The sequence below is a fragment of the Rhincodon typus genome, chromosome 17 (assembly GCF_021869965.1).
Source record: "Rhincodon typus isolate 14 chromosome 17, sRhiTyp1.1, whole genome shotgun sequence".
Taxonomy (NCBI): Eukaryota; Metazoa; Chordata; class Chondrichthyes; order Orectolobiformes; family Rhincodontidae; genus Rhincodon; species Rhincodon typus.
The window spans coordinates 41,661,472-41,681,829 of NC_063348.1; the positions used below are offsets into that span (position 1 = coordinate 41,661,472).

Sequence of the window (20,358 nt, forward strand, 5' to 3'; positions counted from 1 at the left end):
AACATTAGCCAACCTCCAGTCTTCCAGCACCTCACCCATGGCTGTCGACGATACAAACATCTTAGCAAGGGGCCAAGCAATCTCTTAACTAGCTTCCCACAGAGTTCTTGGAAACACCTGATCAGGTTCTGGGAATTTATCTACCTTTGTTTTAAGACGACGAGCACTTTATCTTCTGTAATATGAATTTTCAAGAAATTACGATTTATTTTCCCCAAGTTCCCTTGCTTCCAAGTCCTTCTCCACAGAAAGTATTTAATGTGAAATAGTCGGTTAGTTTCTCACCCATCTCTTGTGGTTCCACACATAGGTGGCTATGTTGATCTTTAAGGAGCCCTATTCTCTCCCTAGTTGCTCTTTCGTCCTTAATATACTTATAGAATTTATGGCACGAATAGAGGTGAATGGTTATGATCTTACAACCATTACAAGGAGATAAAAGCTTGGTTGTAAATATTCAAGAGTATGTGCCTTTTCAAAAGGACGGGCAGGAAGGAAAATGTGGTGGGGTGGGTTTTTAATATGAAATAGAATTAGTGCAATAGAAAAAAATGATCATTTGTTGGAATATGTAGAATCCATATGGATGAAAGTAATAAATAACAAAAGGGAAGAAGACACTGGTGAGAGTAGTCGACAGGACTCTGACAGGATCTACGTTATAGGACAGATAAAGAATCAGGGAACAGAAGGTGTGTTTTTAAAAAAAAAGACAATGCATTAATTACCTGTAACTTTAATTTCTGTAGACTGGAAATATAAATTGGCAGAAGTGGAAATAAAGAATTCGTAGTGTATTTAGGATAATTTCCAAGAACAGTGTGTGTGTATTGATCCAGGGATCAGGCTATTTTGGATCTGGTTATGTGTAATGAAACGGGTTTAATGAATTATTTCAGATTAAAGTATCCGATGAAATAGTTACCATAATATTCCATTTGAGGGTGAGAAACTTGAGTCTGAAACAACTGTGCTATAAGAGTATACACTTTTATAAGAGTAATTATAAAGGAATAAAGGTAGAGTTGGCTGGGAAAGGACTTCAGAAAAGATGTTAAAGAAAATAGTTCATGATTCATGACAAAGAGATATCCCAGTGAGGTGAAGAACAATTGTCTACCAGCACGTGTATCCGACTGGGTGCGATTCTTTGATTTACATTATTATTTGTGTGAAAGGGTACTTTGGTTACAGCATAAAGGGAGGCCGTCTTATACGTTGCAGCTATCTTGCAAACTATAATTTTAAGGTTATGAGCCACCCCTCTCAGGGGCAGTAATGATAGACAATAACTGCTGGCCCTGCTGATGATGTCCACATTCCATGGATGAATTTTTTAAAATTAGTTATTATGCTTGTATTTCAATGGCTGTAAAATGCTTTGTGACATAAATTGATTGTGAAAAGTTCTGTATAAATTCAAGTCTTTACTACAAAGGTCTGTAGAGGCTGGCTTATTAGGTATATTTGAGGTTGAGATAGACAGATTTTTTAATTAGTATTGTAAGATTTATGGGGAAAAGACAGGAAAGTGAAGTTGAGGATCTTTAGATCAACCATGTGATCTCATTGAGTCTTTTCCACCATTCAGCGTGCTGAATGGTCTACTTCTGCTCCTAGTGCTTATTCTCTTAGGTCTTCCGGTCTTACATTTGCAACTTTCTGATAGGGTTCACCCTTCATTCCTTATGAAAACCTCCAGGCAAGCTGTTCAGTCGCATGATCGAAATAGGGACTGGGAAAATAAACTTTGATGGAATTGAACACTGAAATTGAAAGTTGTAACCTGAGGAAATCAATTTCTGCCTATAGAAAGCATGTTAACTTTTAACCTCAAGTGGTTACAGGCAGCTTGACAAACAACCTAAAGTGAGATTGTTTGCCATTGTTGAATTCTGTGACAAGAAAACCACAAGGAACAGAGAACATCAAAAGGGTACAATTATCTTGTTGCCGGAGTTCCTATTTTATATTCAGATTATTGGCCTGCAGAGTTTTGATTTACTTGTAGTGAGTAAAATATTTTGATCTTGCTCGACAACATGTCTCAATATAATTTTCCCCTAAGTAACTTGTGTAGGCAATAAATTATAAAGGGATGATATCTTATACTGGTCTTGTTCTGTGTATCAAAGTGGCTTTGAACCTAATTATCAGCTCCATCTCACAGTAGACCTGAAGTGATGTTACGAACTGCTCAGTTCTAAAACAACATTTGGTTTTCACACCATCTTAAAAATATCTTTAAACTCAGCTCAACAATTGTGACTTTTATCAAATCAAATTTACTTTAAGCAATTTCTATAATTTTGTGCAGTGTTTTGCACACTGTATTTTGCAATAATTGCTCATACTTCCTTTCTCGATAGCAGTGGATGTTGAGAAGCTTGCTCCTATTGATCAGCACAATAGCAACAACGAACCTTCAACAATTTGACTATATATAGACTATAAAATCCATAAGCTATTGAGGGGAAGCCTGCCCTGATGGTGTTGCCGTTCTAATCCTTAAAGCAACAGCAGCTAGTAATTGAAGAATTTTTTCTGTTCGTGTGCTGTTTTGAATTTCAGTAATGCTGAGAGAAAAAAAGTTTTAGGGTTGGGTGAGGTGGGCGGGGGGTGGAGCAAACCAGTGAATCAGGTAGCTATCAAGTGACATTGATAGCTGAGGAAGCGACCCTGCCAGACATTGCATTAAAAAATAAGTATTAGAATTATTTACATGTTTGACAGTTTTAAAAACCTTCAAACTTTTTAAACTATTTCAAATCTTTTCTAAAAATGTATGAATCTGTATATCAGCATAAAACTGACCTCTGATTATTCTGATTGCTGACGAAACTACAATCGATAATGACATCACAATTCATCATTTCTTGCTTTTTGCCCTGACATAGGCTGTTGAATAAATGTCCTATCTTGCAATAGAGCCTTATGTGCCAGTTAGATTTTCTTTGTACAGTCAGCATCGAACATCAATGCATTGCTGACAGAAAAATCTGGGTCAATATTTAGTCAAACCAACCTGTTTAGAATTAGTTAAGTGTGGTATATATGGCCCAATAATGCTTATGATTATTTTTGTGAGGGTTGAGACTTGTACGTATATTGTATCATTAGCACCTTCTATAAATGTTTAATTTTTACTGTATGTGATAGAAATCCTAACTTGCTGTGGCAAATGGCTAGAAATAATATAAACCCAGATTTTCATGAGTCGCTTCTCCTTAGTTGTGCCTGGTTGGCCCAGCATTATGACAGATTTTAATTATTTTTTACCTTTTGTTAATCAATTTTTCATTTCTGTATTACTTGTCTTTGCAGTATTGTTGAACCTGAGCTTTTGTCTGAAAGTGCACGTTTCTATATATGCAGTGACTGCTCCATTCCTGTAGAAAACAGTTCAGGACCAGTGAACTGAGAGGCCACTATGTTCGCTTTTGAGGGCTTAACAATTCCCTTGTTTTATCAGGCGGATTGAGGAAACCTCCATGAATCCTGTGTCCTTTACTACAGATCCAGAGACAGCTCTACCTTCCTATGAACAGGCACTTGTGGCAACTGGACAATATGATGCACCTCCACCGCCTTATCCAGGGTAAGTAGTACCTGTAATGTCTTTTGGAAGAATGCTGGACTAGTACAGTAGTTATCTTATTAGTTGTTGCATTAGATATTTTCCTGGTCATCTGTGTACAAGAAGCCCATCTTAAGCATGATAATAGGTGACATAGGAGTGAAAGATACCATAAAAAATTCCAAGTTAATTCTCATTGGAGACATGTATGAGATGGACTAAAGATGAAATCTTCTGCTTTCCAAAGATCTTTCAATGCAAGATGTATATGTCAGCAGCCTGGGTAGAGGTTAGGCTTGGAAAATTGTTTTCCAAATGACTAAAACATATATTAGTCGGGACTCAAAAATGAGATTTGCCGTTGAGATTGTCAATAAATGTGTTGTTTATTGTCAAAATGCCTAGAAATTGTAAATAACTGCTATATTGAGTTTGAATGTCAAAATAAACCTAGTCGTTGATGTGACAATTTTTCCATTATCATTTTTGAATTAAAATCTCCACTTTTTTAACATTTAAAGATGAGTTGGTGATTTTGTAGATTGAAAATTAAAAATTACGCTAAATGTATATTGAAAATGATGGTTCTAATAGGTATATTGCCTGTCAAGCTAACATGGAATAACATTGAAAATGTTTGATTTGTTGTAACACTTTACACAAGACTTGAATATTCAAAAGGGCTTTACATACAGTCAATTAAGTATTTTAGGCAATGTGTTAATATAGAAAATGATCCAATTTGCACATAGCAAAGCACTAGCAATATGAGAAGGTGTATGGAGCCTTTGTTCAATACGTGGTCTGAAAGATGATACCTTCTTGTAGTGCAGCAGCTCTTTAGTAACTGTATTAGGTTTTCAGAGTAAAGTTTGTGCTTAAGCTTCTAGAATTAGACTTGAATCTGCAATCCTGTAACGCCAACATGAGAATATTTGCAATTAAGCCATGGCACATGTAGACAGGTGGACCATATTAGCACTCTTTAATGTCAGAAGTTGCCTAACTTAAAGTATATGGAATTTTTTAAAAGACTGGTTAGAATTAGAGATTTTTCTTTTTAACATTGTAATTACTTAATTTTCTGAAGTTGTTCAAACATTTGAGATTTAACATTTTGTAGTAGACTTTTTAAAACATTTTCTCACAATTGTATCATTTGTATAGGTCATCATCTGGTTCCTGGAAATCTCATCACTCTCAATAATGAACTTTTTTGATAATGAATTAACAAATTAAGATTGAAATATTCGCACTAACAGTAAACATTTAAATTTGGTGTTTTTTTAAATGAAATTTGCACTATACAAATAATATTTAATGAAGTATTCTTTGTATTTGAATGTGATATTTGTATATAGCTTTACGTCACGTAAAATGATCATAAATTATGTAAAAAGGTATGTCTTTTTCGTTGTTTAACCTTTATCTAACACTTTCTTAATCTAATAATATACTTGAACAATTTAAACAATACAAATTTAAATTTTGCGAACCACTGACCCTCACGCTTGTTTGAGAGTACAAATCTGAGATTAGCTCTAAATCGCAGGATTCTCAACTCAGAATTAGATTAAGTATTTGTGAAGTTGAGCTTAAGTTAAGTATCACTGCAATATCAGGCATGTGCTTGATATTAATTATGGGTAAAGTAGAATTGTAGGCCGCTTAGCTGAAAACTCAAATTCAAAGACTGTTCAAACATTGGAGTTTAATAACTCACATCTAAATCAGACATAGAAGTATAGTCTTTAAAACCTGCTTTATTTTATACAAACAACCACTGCGCAGCATTTCAAAGCTCTAATCAGTGAACAAGCTGGTTGTTTAGGTTATCTGTATCAAATGTTGCTTTCAACTAGTCCAGCCTCAATCATTAAATTCAAATGCACATTTCAAATAACTGCAGGTGTGTCCTCACTGCCATTTGGTGCTTCCAGCTGGCATTATGAATTGGCATTTGTCAACCACAAAAGCTGGTTTCTGCAGCAAGATTTTCTTTTTGCTGGTTCTTTGCTTGCAAGTTGAAGAATTCTGCTAATGCCCAAAATGCTGTTCAATTGCCAGCTCAATGCCTGTACAATTCATGGTTGGATTGAGAAACTGGAAATTCTGTCTATCTTCTGTCCTGAAATATATAAAACATTAGATTTGTAATGGTGGGTAGTTTGGTCATATAGCACATTTTATGCCAGTTATTAATGCAAGCTCCAGTTGCTTTTATCTCTCCTGATGATTGATGAAGTTGACATGACGTCTTTAAAAAAAACTGAAAATAAATTAAAAGTCTGCTCTGTTGCCTGGATAATGGAATCTGGAAATAGGCATGGTTTTTGCAAAACTGTGCAGGGGAATCAGAGAAACAATTGCATTTCAAACCTTTGCTTAGGCCTCCTTGTACTTGCATACAGTTGTTTAAGGCTAATTTACTAGTATACCTTGATCGAGGGTCACATTTTTGGTGTGGTTCCCACCTCCTATGAAATTATAATGAGATTTGGGGGTTGGTTAGTTCACCTGACTATATGGCTAGAAAGAGTTGCAGAATGATGCCAGTAATACTGACTTGATCCCTGTACCAGCTATTATAGTTCATGCAGCCCCCTCTCATCATCATGCCCCATGCTAGAATAGTGGTGTGCCTCAAGCTATCTCAAACCAATTGTCTGTCTGTCTCTCTCTCTCTCTTTCTCTATCTCTCTCTGTGTATGAAGAGAGAGATGCTATGATTCTTCATTACCTATGGCTAATTACTTTGTCTTAACATAATGTGTTATGGTAAAGTCCTGAGAACAAAGTCCAGATTCTACTGACTTAGCAATTGTTCCTTCTGTGTGCTTAAGCCGCTTACTTTGTGTAATATGAGGTGCTTAAGTTGTCAGCTATCTAACTATGACTAAGGCAAAAATAAAACAAAGAACTGAAGATCTGAAACAAACAAAAGCAGAAATTGCTGGAGAAACTTAGCAAACCTGGCAGCATCTGTGGAGAGAAAAGGGAGTTAGTGTTTCAAGATCCTTCTTCAGAACAGTTCAAAAGAAGTGTCACTATCCTTGAAACGTTAACTGTTTTCTCTCCACAGATACTGCCAAACTTGCAGTTCCTCCGGAAATTTCTAATTTTGTTTGATGATTGTGGCAACTTCTTTTTCTGTGCTGAATTTGCCAAGCTAATTTAGACGTGTGTGGTCAAAAGTAGCCATGGTTTGATTGGCCGTAATGACTTGAAATGTTGGTGCACTTTGATCCCCTTATGAAAACTGGTATCTCTGTGCTTAACAGCCAATTTTTAAACGTCCCCTCCGTCTCCCCCTTCCCTCCCCACTACCACCCTCACCACCACTACCACCAAATTTGCACGTTTCTGTGGGGATATTTTTCCTGAGAAGATTTAGCTTCTTGTTCATTGGTTGTTTTTGTCCTTCTCTTTGACTTTTCTCTAACTTTTTTTTCAGCTGTTATTGATCAACATTTCAGATTCTATACTGTTGTTAAATAATTTCTCCCTGTAGATTTATTGTATTTTATATTCATGTATTATGTACCTTCATAATTGATCAGTAATCTGTAAGTTATTTAAATTCTAAATAAAACTGTCTTTCATTTTAAAAAAAAAACAGCCTTGTTAATTGTAGAAATGAAGTGTTCTACAAAATATTGAACTTCACAATTGTCCACTGATGGTAGCTCTGTGTCAGACTGGATAAAGTAGTTTTAGACCATCGGTCTTTGCTGTGAATCACATTGTTAAACCTACAGAGTCACTTCTCTTCAACTTGGTCAGCCTAACAGATTGTTTTGAGTTGTACTTACATAGTACAACATTTCAAAATGCTTTGAAGAGTAGGCTTTGTTGTGATGCAGAAAATTTGATAGTCAGTTTAACATACAGCAAAGTCCTACAAATAATAAAATGAAAGCTGAAAGATGGCATCTTCAGCAGTGTAGCACTCCTTCAATCTCGCAAGTGAAATATCAGCCAAGATTTTATGCTCAGGTTCTTGCACTAGGACTTAATTCCTTTACCTCTAACTTGGATGCAACAATACTACTGACTGAAATATTGTTGAAGCAAACTAAAACAATAAGATAATAGCAATTGGTAAAGACTAGGTAAAGTAGATTTTTGCTTATCTATGGGCTGCAGATGCTTCTGTCCATAACAATATCTGTAAAGACTGAGCAATCTATGTAGATACCAAGTCCTGTCTTCACCATGAGACTATCCTCCATTGTGTTGTGCCACAGCCACAGTGCTAAATGAAGCATATTTTGAGCAGATCTAGTAACTCAATTCTGGGCATCCGTGAAGTACTGTGGACCAGTAGCAAAATTATATTTGACCAAAACCTGTAACCTCATGCCCTGGTATATCTCCCACTGTACCATTATCACCAAGCCAGGACATCAATTCTGATTCAATGAAGAGTGCAGTAAAGTATGCCAGAAGCAGCACCAGACATACCCAAAATGAGAAGTTAACTTGGTGAAGCTACGACACACAACTACTTGCATGCCAAACAGCAGAAGTAGTAAGTAATAGAGATAAGCAATCTCACAACCAACAGACGAGATCTAAGCTCTGAAGTCCTCCTACATCAAGTTGAATTGAAGTCAACAATTAAATGACTCGCTGGAGGAGGTGGAAGCTCCATAAATATGCCTACCTTTAATGATGAGGGAGTGCAGTGCTTGGAAAGATGAGGTTGAAGTATGTGTATCCATCTTTAGCGAAAGAATGAGTGAATGATCCATCTTGCCAATCTCCTGAGGTTTCCAATATCACAGATGCCAGTCTTCAACCACTCAAATTCATTTCACATGATATCAAGAAATGGCAAAGGACACCAGATTCTTCAAAGTCTGTGAGCCCTGACAATATTCTGGCAATAATACTGAGGATTTGGCTAAGGGTAGGGCTAGTTTGGAGCACAAGCTGTTCCAGTACAGCTACAAAACTGGCATTTACTTAATAATATGGAAAATTGCCTACATATGTCTTTGTACAAAAAAAAACAAATCCAAGGCAGCCTATTACTGACATCAATCTACTTTCAACCAACAAAATGATGGAAGAGATCATAAAATAGTACTATCAAGCTATATTATAAGGGAATAAACTTGCTTAATGGTGCTCAGTTTGTTGTTCTTTTAGAGCCAATCACCTGCTGACCTCCTTGGAGGAGCAAATTAATGCAGATGCTGGAATCTGTACTGAAAATAACAAATGCTGGAGATCACAACAGGTCAGGCAGTATCCATGGAGAGAGAGCTTGCTGTCTGACCTGTTGTGATCTCCAGGATTTGTTGTTTTGACCTCATAGGAGTTTTACTTCAAATGTGGACGCATGCTGAATTCCAGAGGTAAGGTGAGCGTGTCTGTCCTTGATGTCAAGGCAGTATTTAACACCAAGGAGTCCTGGTAAAATTGGAGTCAGTGGGAATTGAGGAGAAAATCCCACTAATTGGAGTCATACCTATCACAAAGTTGTAGTCGTTGGAGCTAGACATGTCAGTCCCAGCATATCACTGCAGACAGATATTTTCTCATAGTGAGATAGATACTTTCTAATTGACCTGCTCGGACACACCTTTGGACCAGGCGAAACTTGTACCCAGGCTTTTTGGATGAGGGATGCGGACACTAAAGTTGTGCCACGAGAACTCTAGCCCCTCAATATCGTGTCCTCGGCAGAACCACCTTCAGCTGCTTCATCAATGATGTTCCCTCTATCGAGGTCAGAGGTGGGAATGTTCATTGAAGATTGCACAACATTTGGCACCATTCATAATGATTCAAATTTTGAAGCAGTCTGTGCCCATTTTCAGCAAGTTATGGATGACATCCACATTTGGACTGATGTGTGGTGTGAGTGTTACTTGCCATTTAAATGTGAGGCAATGGCCATCTTCAACAAGAGAATCTAAGCATCACCCCAACACACCACTTGTTTCCCTAAAGTATGTCCACCATCGACTAGGCACAAGTGAGGAGTGTGGTAGAATGTTCTCCGCTTACTTGGATGAATCAGCTCCAGAAACCCACAAACGTAAAACCATCCGAGGCAAAGCATCCATATGCGATTGGAGCCCTAAACATCACTATCGCAGTTCACAGTGACAGCAGCGTGTAGTACCCACAAGATGCACCACCGTAACTTACCAAGACTCCTTCTACAGCACTTCCCAAAACTCTGATCTTTACCATCTAGAAGAACGAGAGCAGCAAATACATGGGAATCCCACCACTTGTAAGTTTGTAGCTAAACCATACACCATGCTTGACTTGGAATCACATTGGCATTCCTTCACTGTCACTGGGTCAATATTCTGGAAATTTTCCTGACAGCATTGAGAGTCTGTCTGCATCCAAAGGACTGGAGTGTTTCAAAAAGGCAACTCACCATCGCCTTTTTCAAGGCAGTTAATGATGGACAATAAATGTGATGACAATGATGATTATATTCCATAAGAAAATTGAAAAATGTATAAACACATGGATTAGGAGCTGAAGTAGACCAAACATGGTTGTTTGTGTTTCAAATTTCATATTCCATCTATTCCCAATAACCTTTGATTCCATGCCTAAAAAATATCGATCTACCTCAGCCTTGAAAGTAGTCTATGACCGCACTTCCACTGCCTCTGAGACAATTCAGAAGTTATACAAAACTCAGAGATAACAATTCTCCTCTATCCTAAAATGTATGTCAACAATACTCAAGGGAACTAAGATTAAAACAAGAAATATTAAAACATTGTTCAGACTTGTACAAGATGCAAATAACTTTAGCAAAATAGTAACCTTGTTATGTTTTACACGTAATTTACTGGAGAAACAAAATTATAATTTAATATTTAACAGTTTAATTCAAGCATGATGAAAATATATTTTAATTCAGAACAGAATTATTGTTTAAGGACACTTTGAAAATTAGACTGTCATCCCCAGATGAAATTCTAACGATTTGTGTGAATCCAGAGGTCAGCATGTGTTTATTCAGCACAAAAATGAGATCATTTAAAAGGTCAAAGAAATTACAGAGAGATGCCAGTGTCAGTTTGTGTAGATATAACAAGGTGTAGAGTTGGATGAACACAGCAGAAATTTTTCTGAAGAAGGGTCTAGACCCGAAACGTCAGCTTTCCTGCTCCTCTGATGCTGCTTGGCCTGCTGTGTTCATCCAGCTCTACACCTCATTATCTCAGATTCTCCAGCATCGGCAGTTCCCACTATCTCTCAGTTTGTGTAGAGTTAGCTGTGATGGTAACCAATCATAATTGTTGACCTTAGCATTCTTGGTTAACAAGGGGAAAATTATGCTGATTGTTTCAATAAGTCCATCTCTGATTCTTCTAAACTCCTGGGAAAGTAGAGCAAACCTGAATCTCTTAATGGCAATACCCTGATCAGATAAAGGTGTAGATCTGTCAGGAGGTCCTCCAATTTTAAAACTGTGTACCTTAGGCTTAATAGGCTGGACTTGAAGTACATTGGTATTGGTAATTGCTTATAATTTGGTGCTGTTTGGTAATGCAATATGTTTTTAAACAATTTTATTAAATGTTACTGGTTCTTTCTACAGTCTTCAAAGGAACAAGAACTGAAAGACTGAAGAAAAACATTTCCAGGAATTTTTTACTATTACTTCTGGTGTGCATCTGCAATGATTAACAGCTTCGCTGCTTTCCAGAAATCTGTTTGCAACTCTGTTAACCTCCTTGCTTCGCTGTTATTACCCTCAATCAGCTGTGCTCTCTGGACTATTCCTGTGTTTAAAAGGATGTAAAATTGCATCAATGCAACATAAGTGATAACACTTTTAAGGTATGGTTTGTTTTTCTACAGTTTATATATAGTACAATCCGAGGTATCAAGTGCCAAAAAAACACAGCAGTTTCTCATTTCAAATATACAGTACCAGCATCAAATGCCCCCAGAAAGGTCTAGGCCCGAAATGTCCGCTTTCCTGCTCCTCTGATGCTGCTTGGCCTGCTGTGTTCATCCAGCTCTACACCTTCTTAACCAACATAAATGTCAGACACAAACTGTAATTGGTAAAGCTGCCACTACAATTGCCCCAGTAATGTGCTTTAACCCCAAACTCCAAAGCAGCTGCTATGACATGATTGAGACATTCTTCTTTCCCACTTCAGCCATCCTTGAGGCTCCTATTGGATAAAATGGCTAGTTAGTGCCAAGTTCAGAGCAGTTTTATGCTGTGAGAAAAATTGAAGGTGCTTTTTTGCAGCCAGCAGATTGTTGTCCAAGTGCCGTAGGCCATCATGGTCTTCAAATTTTCCGATCACTGAAACAAAGGATGATCTCATTGCTGGATTTTTGATTAAGGCAAGTCTTTTATGTTCCAGCTGTTTGCTTTGCTCGGCTTCTTGTTCTTTTGCCTTTAATTCTTCCGGTAATGATTTGCCACCCTAACCCTTCTGCATCAGTAACATGTCCGAAGAACACAATTAACCTTTGTTTGATATTATTTAAGGCCTCTTTTGTTTCTTGCAATCTTTCTTGGTTCTTTTCTCCACAAGATTAATCATATGAAGCTTCTTAAGTGCCACATTTCAAAGTTGTTGATTCTTTTCTTTCTCTTTCCTAATGCTCCAAGTTTCATGTCCATAATTGATTAATGACCAGACATAAATTCTTCATAAGTTGCCATGAGAATGGTTTCAACAGCATAGCAGATGCATAGCCAGCAAATAGATAGGTGATTCTCATCCAATTGCTCTGGGTTGAGTTCACTCACAAGTTGAAGCAACAGTACAGTTATTGACCAACTACAGAACTGTCCCTGTTAAAAGAGGTTTCTAATTACTTCAATGGCATATTAGAACTTAAAGACAATGATGGTCTGCAAGTTTCTGTTTGTTTCAAAGTTAGATCCTCTAAGAACATAGGACTTATAACTTAGAAACAGGAGTAGGTCATTTGGCTCTATGAATTTGCTCCACTGTTCAGTAAAACCATGGTTAATCTGACCGTGATCTCATCTCCACTTTCTCACTTGCATCCAATAACCCTTAACTCCCCTGTCTATCAAAAATCAATCTAATTCAGCCATGAATAAATTTAAAGATGCAGCCTTGAGTACCTTCTGGAGAAAATAATTCTACAAGTACTTGTTGCACTATAGGACCGTGGAATCACCAGCAGTAATCCTCTATTGTCCTGTCTGGGGCATCTCTTGATGAATGAGGTGACACTGAGAACCCTGCATTGAAGTTAAAACTAGAAAACGCATGAGAGACATAGAAAAATAAATCTGACAAGTCATGACTCATGTTAATTATAATAGTTTAATGATCAATCACTTGTCAGGGATTGATGAACTCTAAGGGTTAATTTTAAGAGTAACTGAAAGGTTTGAGTTGTAAGGAGAGGAGGGATAGGTTGGAACTTTTTTCACTGGAGTGTAGGAGGTTGCGAAGTGACCTCATAGAGATTTATAAAGTCATGAGGGGCACAGATAATTGGAATAATAAAGGTCTTTTCTCTAAGGTGGGGGAGTTCAAATTAGGGGACATATTTTTAAGGTGAGAGGAGAAAGATTTAAAAGGGACCTGAGGGGCAATTATTTTTAGATAGGGTGATTTTTATGTGGAATGAACTACCAGAGGAAGTGGTTGATGTAGGTACAGTTACAACATTTAAAATACATTTGGATAGGTACATGAATAGAAAAGGTTTAGAGGGATATGGGCCAAATGCAGGCAAGTGAGACTAATTTAGTTTGGGAAACTTAGTTGGCATGGATGAGTTGGACCAAAGGGTCTGTTTCCATACTGTATGACTCTATGACTCTAAAGACTTTCTGAGAGAATAAAAAAAGTTCACTACATCTGAGTCTTAAAAGGGAGGCCTCTTATTCTTCAACTACGTCCCTAGTTTTAGTCTCCCCTACATGAGGAAAGATCATCTGGGTCATCAATCTATCCAATCCCTTTGAGATCTTATGTGGTCTCACCAATAGCAAGACTAGTTTTAAAAGTAAAACTTCTATAATTCATTCCCTTTGCAATAACCAAGAAACAGTAAGTACAGAAAAATAAAAGCAGGATTAAACCATCAAAAACCAGCTCCAGTGTTCAATTTGGGTTTCATCAAGACTGCTTAGCTGCAGACCATGTTATAGCCTTGGTGTAAACATGGATAAAACAGCTCAATCAAAATATGAGGTTTAAATGAATGCTAATGACCATCAAGGCAGCATTTTACAAAGTATGGCATCGAGAAGCCCTAGCAAAATTGAAGTCAGTGGAAACCAAAGAAAAAATCCTTCACTGCATGGAGTTGTATTGAGCACAAAGGAAGATGGTTGTGATGGCTAGAGGCCAATCATCACAGCCCCAGGATATCACTACCTTAGTTCCCCACGGTAGTTCCTGCTCCCAACCATTTCAATTGCTTTCTCTTTTATATCTTGTTTAGCATAAATTTAGTAGTGGGAATATTGACTGATAACTGCAATGTTCTGGACTTTTGCAATCCAGCATTTACTGAAGCAGTCTGTGCCCTTGGATAAGATGCAGGCATGGACTGATAATGGGAAGGTAACATTTGCGCCACACAATTGTCAGACATTAACCATCATCAACAAGAAAGGATCAAACCATCTCCTGTTCACATTCAACAGCATTACATCACTGAATGCCCCACTGTCAACATTTCAGGGTTACCATTGATCAGAAATCTAACTGTGCCAATTGGTTTAACTATCTGACTCCCTGAAGTCTCTGTATAAAGCACGAATCAGGAGTGTTACAGAATACTTTAATGTACCTGGATGAATTACTCCAAAAAAAACCACAATGCTTGACATATGTTATGACAGAGCAGCCCATTTAATTGGCACCAAAAGACTACTTAAATCATTTATTCCCCGCTTTCCCACCAATAGAAAATGGAACATATACCATTTACAAGGTACAATTCAGCAACTTGCCAAGATGCCTTCAACAATTCCTTCCACATCAATGTCCTCTACCACCTAGATGAACGAGGGCAGCAGATGCTGATATTCCATCCACAAGTTTTGTTTCCAAGTCACATTTCAAACTATATCTACCCTTCACTGTTGCTGAGTTAAAATCCTGGACTTCCATCTGTAAATGCTCTGTGTATGTACCTAACACCAGGTAGACTGCAGTGGTTCAAGGAGTTGGCTCACCACCACTTGCTCAAGAGCAAGTAAGTATGCATAATAAATTCTGGCCTTGCCAGCGACGCCCTCTTCCCACGAATGAATAAAAAAATTCAGGTTGAAGGTAAGTATATCATAGAATGAGAAAAAAAACATTGTCCTATATTCTCCTTTTGATTAAGAAACAACAAACAGGAATGAATACTATCAGAGAACATAAGGAGAAATTGATGCACATTGGGTTAGCATACTGCATTCCCTGTTGCTGAATATATCCATGCTCTCTACTGTGTTGAGATTAGCTTGTAGTAAACGCAGCAATATTGCTCAGAATTTAACAGACTGGCATTAATTTGATAAACTCTTTCTCGAAATTCACTAGCTGCTTGGCATAGAAAAAGGGATACTTGCAATTATATAGCAAGTTAAGTATTTTGGAAGTGTAATTGATCATGTAATATATGAAACCCAGCACCCAAATTACATACAACAGTCACACAGATAACAATGAAATTTGCTTTTGTGAATAAATATTATCTAGAACACCAGGGAGAACTCCCCTGTCAATGACTTGTGATGAAATTCTCTAGTTATACCCATTCTTTTCAAGCTTAGCAAATCAATCAGTAATGACTGGCAACATTCATGGAACAGGAAGTTCCGAACATTTCAAACATTGCTGGGGGGCAACAGTAAATACTGCCTAGCATTAGGGGAGGGGCTTTTTGCAAGGCTTTTAATGGGATACTGAAGACAGGGTGGGGTGGGTAAGTGTCACTGAACAGGATTTTAATGGATATAAAAAGAATGAAAATGTTAAGTAAATGAAGAAGATAAAGTGTATACTATATGTGAATGGTGCTTTTTTTTTGAGCAATCCTGCTGGAAAGGTAACTGGATTACATCGGTTCTCTTTAAGGTACAGCAAGTTAAATCCAAACAGCTATTGGATATCTGTGCTGTTAGAACTCAGGTGAGGTTGATTTTGATTTTATTGTCACATGCATTTTATAGTCAGAATACAATAAAATACAGTGAGAAGCTTTCATTTGTGCCACAAGATGGTGCTGTTTTGAATAATTCAAGAACGAGGAAAAAAGATTTTGCTTGAAGAGAGTTAATCAGTCCTGAACCAGGTCACCACTGTCAACAATGCCTGCGTCAGCATCCCTCCTCCACTGCTTTGCTGCTGTCTACACCAGCCCCAACTATGGTTCTAGGAGTTATTATGCAACTAAGTGTTGTGGTCATAGCTTTGGAAAAGCCCTTGAATTTATGGTAACTCACAAGAAACCAGGTCCCATTAATAGGTCAGCACAACTGAGATTGGATATTGAAAAGCTACAAGCAAGTGATGCAGGTGCAAGCTTAGGGAAAGTCACAGGAATGATCTAGCTTGGTAAAGGTGGCTGTTGGCAAAAAAACTTGAATTGTGCTGGTGAGTAATTACTGGAATGCAGTTTTCAGAGTTCAGGGGGATTGTGGACCCAGGACAGGAAGACATTCAACTAGAACAGGAGCAATTGTCGAGGCAGTCAGAAAGAACTGCTCTTGAGAGGAGGGTTTCAAGATCAGGTTGGATAAAGTGAAGAATTGTAATCTTTTGTGAAACTGTAAATAAGATTTAATGACCTATTGGGGAGGCGATGGCCTAATGGTATTATCGCTGGACTGTTAATCCAGAGACCTAGATAACATTCTGAGGACCCGGGTTTGAATCCTGCCACAGCAGATGGTGGAATTTGAATTCAATAAAATATCTGGAATTAAGAATCTAATGATCACCATGAATCCATTGTCGATTGTCAGAAAAACCCATCTAGTGGGTTCACTAATGGTTCACTTTTAGGGAAGGAAACTGCTGGCCTACACGTGACTCCAGCCCCACAGCCACGTGGTTGATTCTGAACTGCCCACTAGGCATTTAGGGATGGGCAATAAATGCTGCCTAGCTAAAGAAGCCCTCATCCAGTTAAAGAATTTAAAAAAATTATATCTAGGGACAGTTGCTGAGAAATCTGTTTTGATAATATTTGCTTTTGATAATAGACTGTGATCAGACACCCCACAGTTCCTATCTGTGTTTACCATGAGTTAATTTGGGGTGTTAGAAATAAGTTGTAGATTGCATTACTGTTCTACTCGTAAAGTATTGTTGTTTATTCAGAATAATTGAAACATGGTTTTATTCTTTTTGTAAGACTCCTTTTGTCTACATTTGAAAATAAATGACTATTGGTCTCTAACCAAATGGTAACATAGTTTTGTGATCTCATCCTGGATCATAATGTAAAGTTGGTGTCTGATAAACTACAGCTGATACCTAAGTGTGATTGGGTTTTCTAAAGGCTGTTTTTCAGATAAGATGATAGAAAATTTACTCTATACCTGACCAGGCTTATATTGGGTAAGAAAAATTGAAAGAGTACTCAGTTTTTCAGTGCACATATTCCTGTGAAGAACACCAGCATCTCCTCCAAAAAGCAAATATGAAGGTAAATTAAAGAAATCAAGTGAATAAAAAGCCAAAGAAAAGAAAAAATTATTTGCCGTTTCCATATTGTTGTGGATGAGCCATGATTTCCACCACTTAACCATTGTGAAGACTAAAGCTGTAATCCTTAGTTTCTAACACAAATTCCATATCCTTGCAACTGAATTCACTTCTCCATAGTCAGTCCATCTCCACCCATGATTACTTTCTTCCCAACCATGGAATCCAATTTGATCTGAAGCCAGGGGTAAACCCACCTGCACTTTTAAGCTTGCGATGGAGCCATTTTACAGTATTAATTGGCTTGAAGTGGGTCTTCTACATCTTTGGAGAGGATATACCACCTCTGATAGCTGTTAGAGCTCAAATAGTCAGCAGTTCTCTTGTCTCAGCAATACCACTGAGACCAGGAAAATTTGGGAATGGGTGTTATGGAAAAAAATATTTGTCAGGGTCATCTGATGAGTACAGGTTGCCTTAACAGGAGGCATCCATCCCCAACACCTCTCCCATCTTGCACCAACAATGGCATTATGACTCTATGTATCAGTCATCCTCACCACAAGATATGTTCCAGCATCAATGGGAGGAGATCCTTAAGTGACAAATAAATAAACGTCTGAACAAGGAGCAGGAGTAGGCCATTCAGTCCCTCCAGCCTGCCTCACCATTTAATAAGATCATGGCTGATCTGATTGTAGCCACAAATCTACATTCTATGCTGATAACCTTTAACATCCTTAGTTACCTGGATGTAAATTATCATTTACTTTTCTATATTTTTGATTCTGCTCTGAACTGTGAAAAGAATTGTTTTGAAGACCAATTACAATGGAAGGGCTTGTTGCACTTTTTAAAAGCAAGCTACCAACATTGATTGTAAGTGCTATTTTTGCTTGTTTGTTTAAACAATAGGGGGAGTTTACTTGCAGATGAACTGGCACCAAGGGGTGTGTACAAAATGAGATTCAGCTGCCAACAAGAAGCTGATTGTTCTGTAGAAAGATAACCAGATGTTGATGACAAAGGCTTCTGCCTGCTAACAACTATGTGATTGGCTCTGAGATAGCTGGACAGCTTGTGGGTGAGAAAGATACAGCCAGAAGACTTTGGACGTCTAGAAATGGAGGTGATGTCCTTATTCTGCATCAAAAAGCACCTAAAGGCTGAAGAAAGCCTATCTATTTTCTCTCATTAATTGTTGTAAGCTCCGACTTTTAACCAATAGGTCAGGGACATTATGGATTCATGAACCAGTCATTGTGAGTCTGCTGAAAAACCTTGATAAGGAGATCTTGGAACAGCAAGTCCTGACAAACAAAAGGATCATCTCAGTGAATTTTGGGGAAAAAAACCATTGACTTGCCTTCACAGATTTTCACTCCACCTATAATACCAATGTCTTTTTGTCTGTCTGTATCTAGCTGTACATGCATATTGGGGGTGTTTTATAAGGGGCTAGAGTTTTAACTAGTAGAGTTATATATTAACATTTAGAATTGTTTACTTGCAGCTAAAATCTATTTATGTGTAATAAATATTAATTTAAAAATTACAAACAATTAATTGTATAATAGTACAAAATCATGGTCCATGCTTTCTGTCAACATAGTTCTAAAAGACTGATAAACTATGGAATTTTGTATACCTTTATAAAAATCTTGAACTTTTGTGACAGCTCCTGGAATGGTGGTGTTGATTTCTAACATGCTACCCTAGTAAGACGTGACATGGATGATTGACTATCTAACATAAGACAGAGAGTTAGAATAAGGGGGGCATTTTCAGGATGGCAACTGGTGAAGTGTCATAGGGATCAGTGTTGGGGGACACTATTATTTACAACAAATTTTAATGACATGGATGAGGAAAGTGAATGTACTATCACCAAATTTGCAGAGGACACAAAATTAGGTGAGAAGGCAAATGGTGAGGATGACACAAAGAGTCTGGAAAGAGAAATAGACAGGTTAAGTGAGTGGGCAAAAACTTTGCAGGTGGAATATATTGTGGGAAAATGGTTGGTTATGCACTTTGGTAATAAGAATAGAGGAACTGAATATTGGTTAAATGGAGAAAACTATGGCACAGAAAGATTTGGGGATCTTTGTGCAGGAATCACAAAAAAAGGATACAACTTCAGTGAGTAATAGGGAAGCCAACTTGAATGTTGTCCCTTATTTCATTTGGGAATGGTGTACAAAAATAGGGAAGTCTTGTTAAAACAATATAGGGTGCTAGAAAGATCACATCTGGACTAGCATTTTGGTGCAATTTTTGTGCCCTCATCTAAGGAAAGATATATTGGCATTAGAGATAGCACAGAGAAGGTTCAATACATCGATTCCTGTTATGGAGAGGAGAGGCTAAGTAGGTTGAGCCTCTATTCATTAGAGTTTAGAAGAATGAGAGACAATTAGACTATACAAATTTTTGACAGAATCTGTTCAGGCACTTGCAGAGTAGATGCAGAGAAGTTGTTTTGTCTTGACGGACAGTCTAGGACCAGATGGCATTGTCTCAGAATAAGGAGTTATCTTTGTTCTCAAATCACAGAAGTGTTATGACACAGAAAGTGGTCATGCAGCCTACCATGCCTTCACCAGCTGTTCAAATGTGCATCATTACCTCGTGTCAATCTGCTTTTTCATATATGCTTGCATATTATTTTAATCAAAGTAATTGTCAAATGCTGTCTTGAATGCTTCAATTGAACCTGCTTCCACCACATTTCCAGCAGTGTATTTCATAACCTAAATATTTGCTAAGTGAAAAAGTTTTCTTCATACCAAACAAACACAGCAAATGCTGGAGAAAATCAGCAGGTCTGGCTGCATCTGTGAAAAGAGAAACAGAGTTAAAGTTTCAAATCTGAAATGGACAGTTCTTCAGCCCTGGAAGGAGTTGGATAATGACAGCTTTTACTCTTTTGACAGAGGCAGAGGAGGGACAAAGGGAGCAGATGATGTCGAGGCCCAATGCAAAAGACAAGGGAGTTGTTAATTGGATGAACGAAATGGAGCTGTAGAATACGCGCAAATTAAGGTGTGAAAGAGTGAATATAGGTCCTCTAGCCTGAGAACAAAGTAAATAAGACAGAAACAAGATAAGCCCATGGTGTGTGTGGGCGGT

General features: G+C 37.7%; 1 protein-coding gene across 1 annotated transcript in view; it reads left to right on the top strand.

Annotated features, from left to right (window-relative positions):
- Window positions 1-20,358, top strand: part of prrg4 (proline rich Gla (G-carboxyglutamic acid) 4 (transmembrane)) — a 61,696-nt gene that overhangs the window by 17,356 nt on the left and 23,982 nt on the right. Inside the window, exon 5 of the mRNA XM_048607355.1 lies at window positions 3,473-3,598. Within this exon, the coding sequence (XP_048463312.1) occupies window positions 3,473-3,598 (126 nt within the window). The remainder of the gene's footprint in view (window positions 1-3,472; window positions 3,599-20,358) is intronic.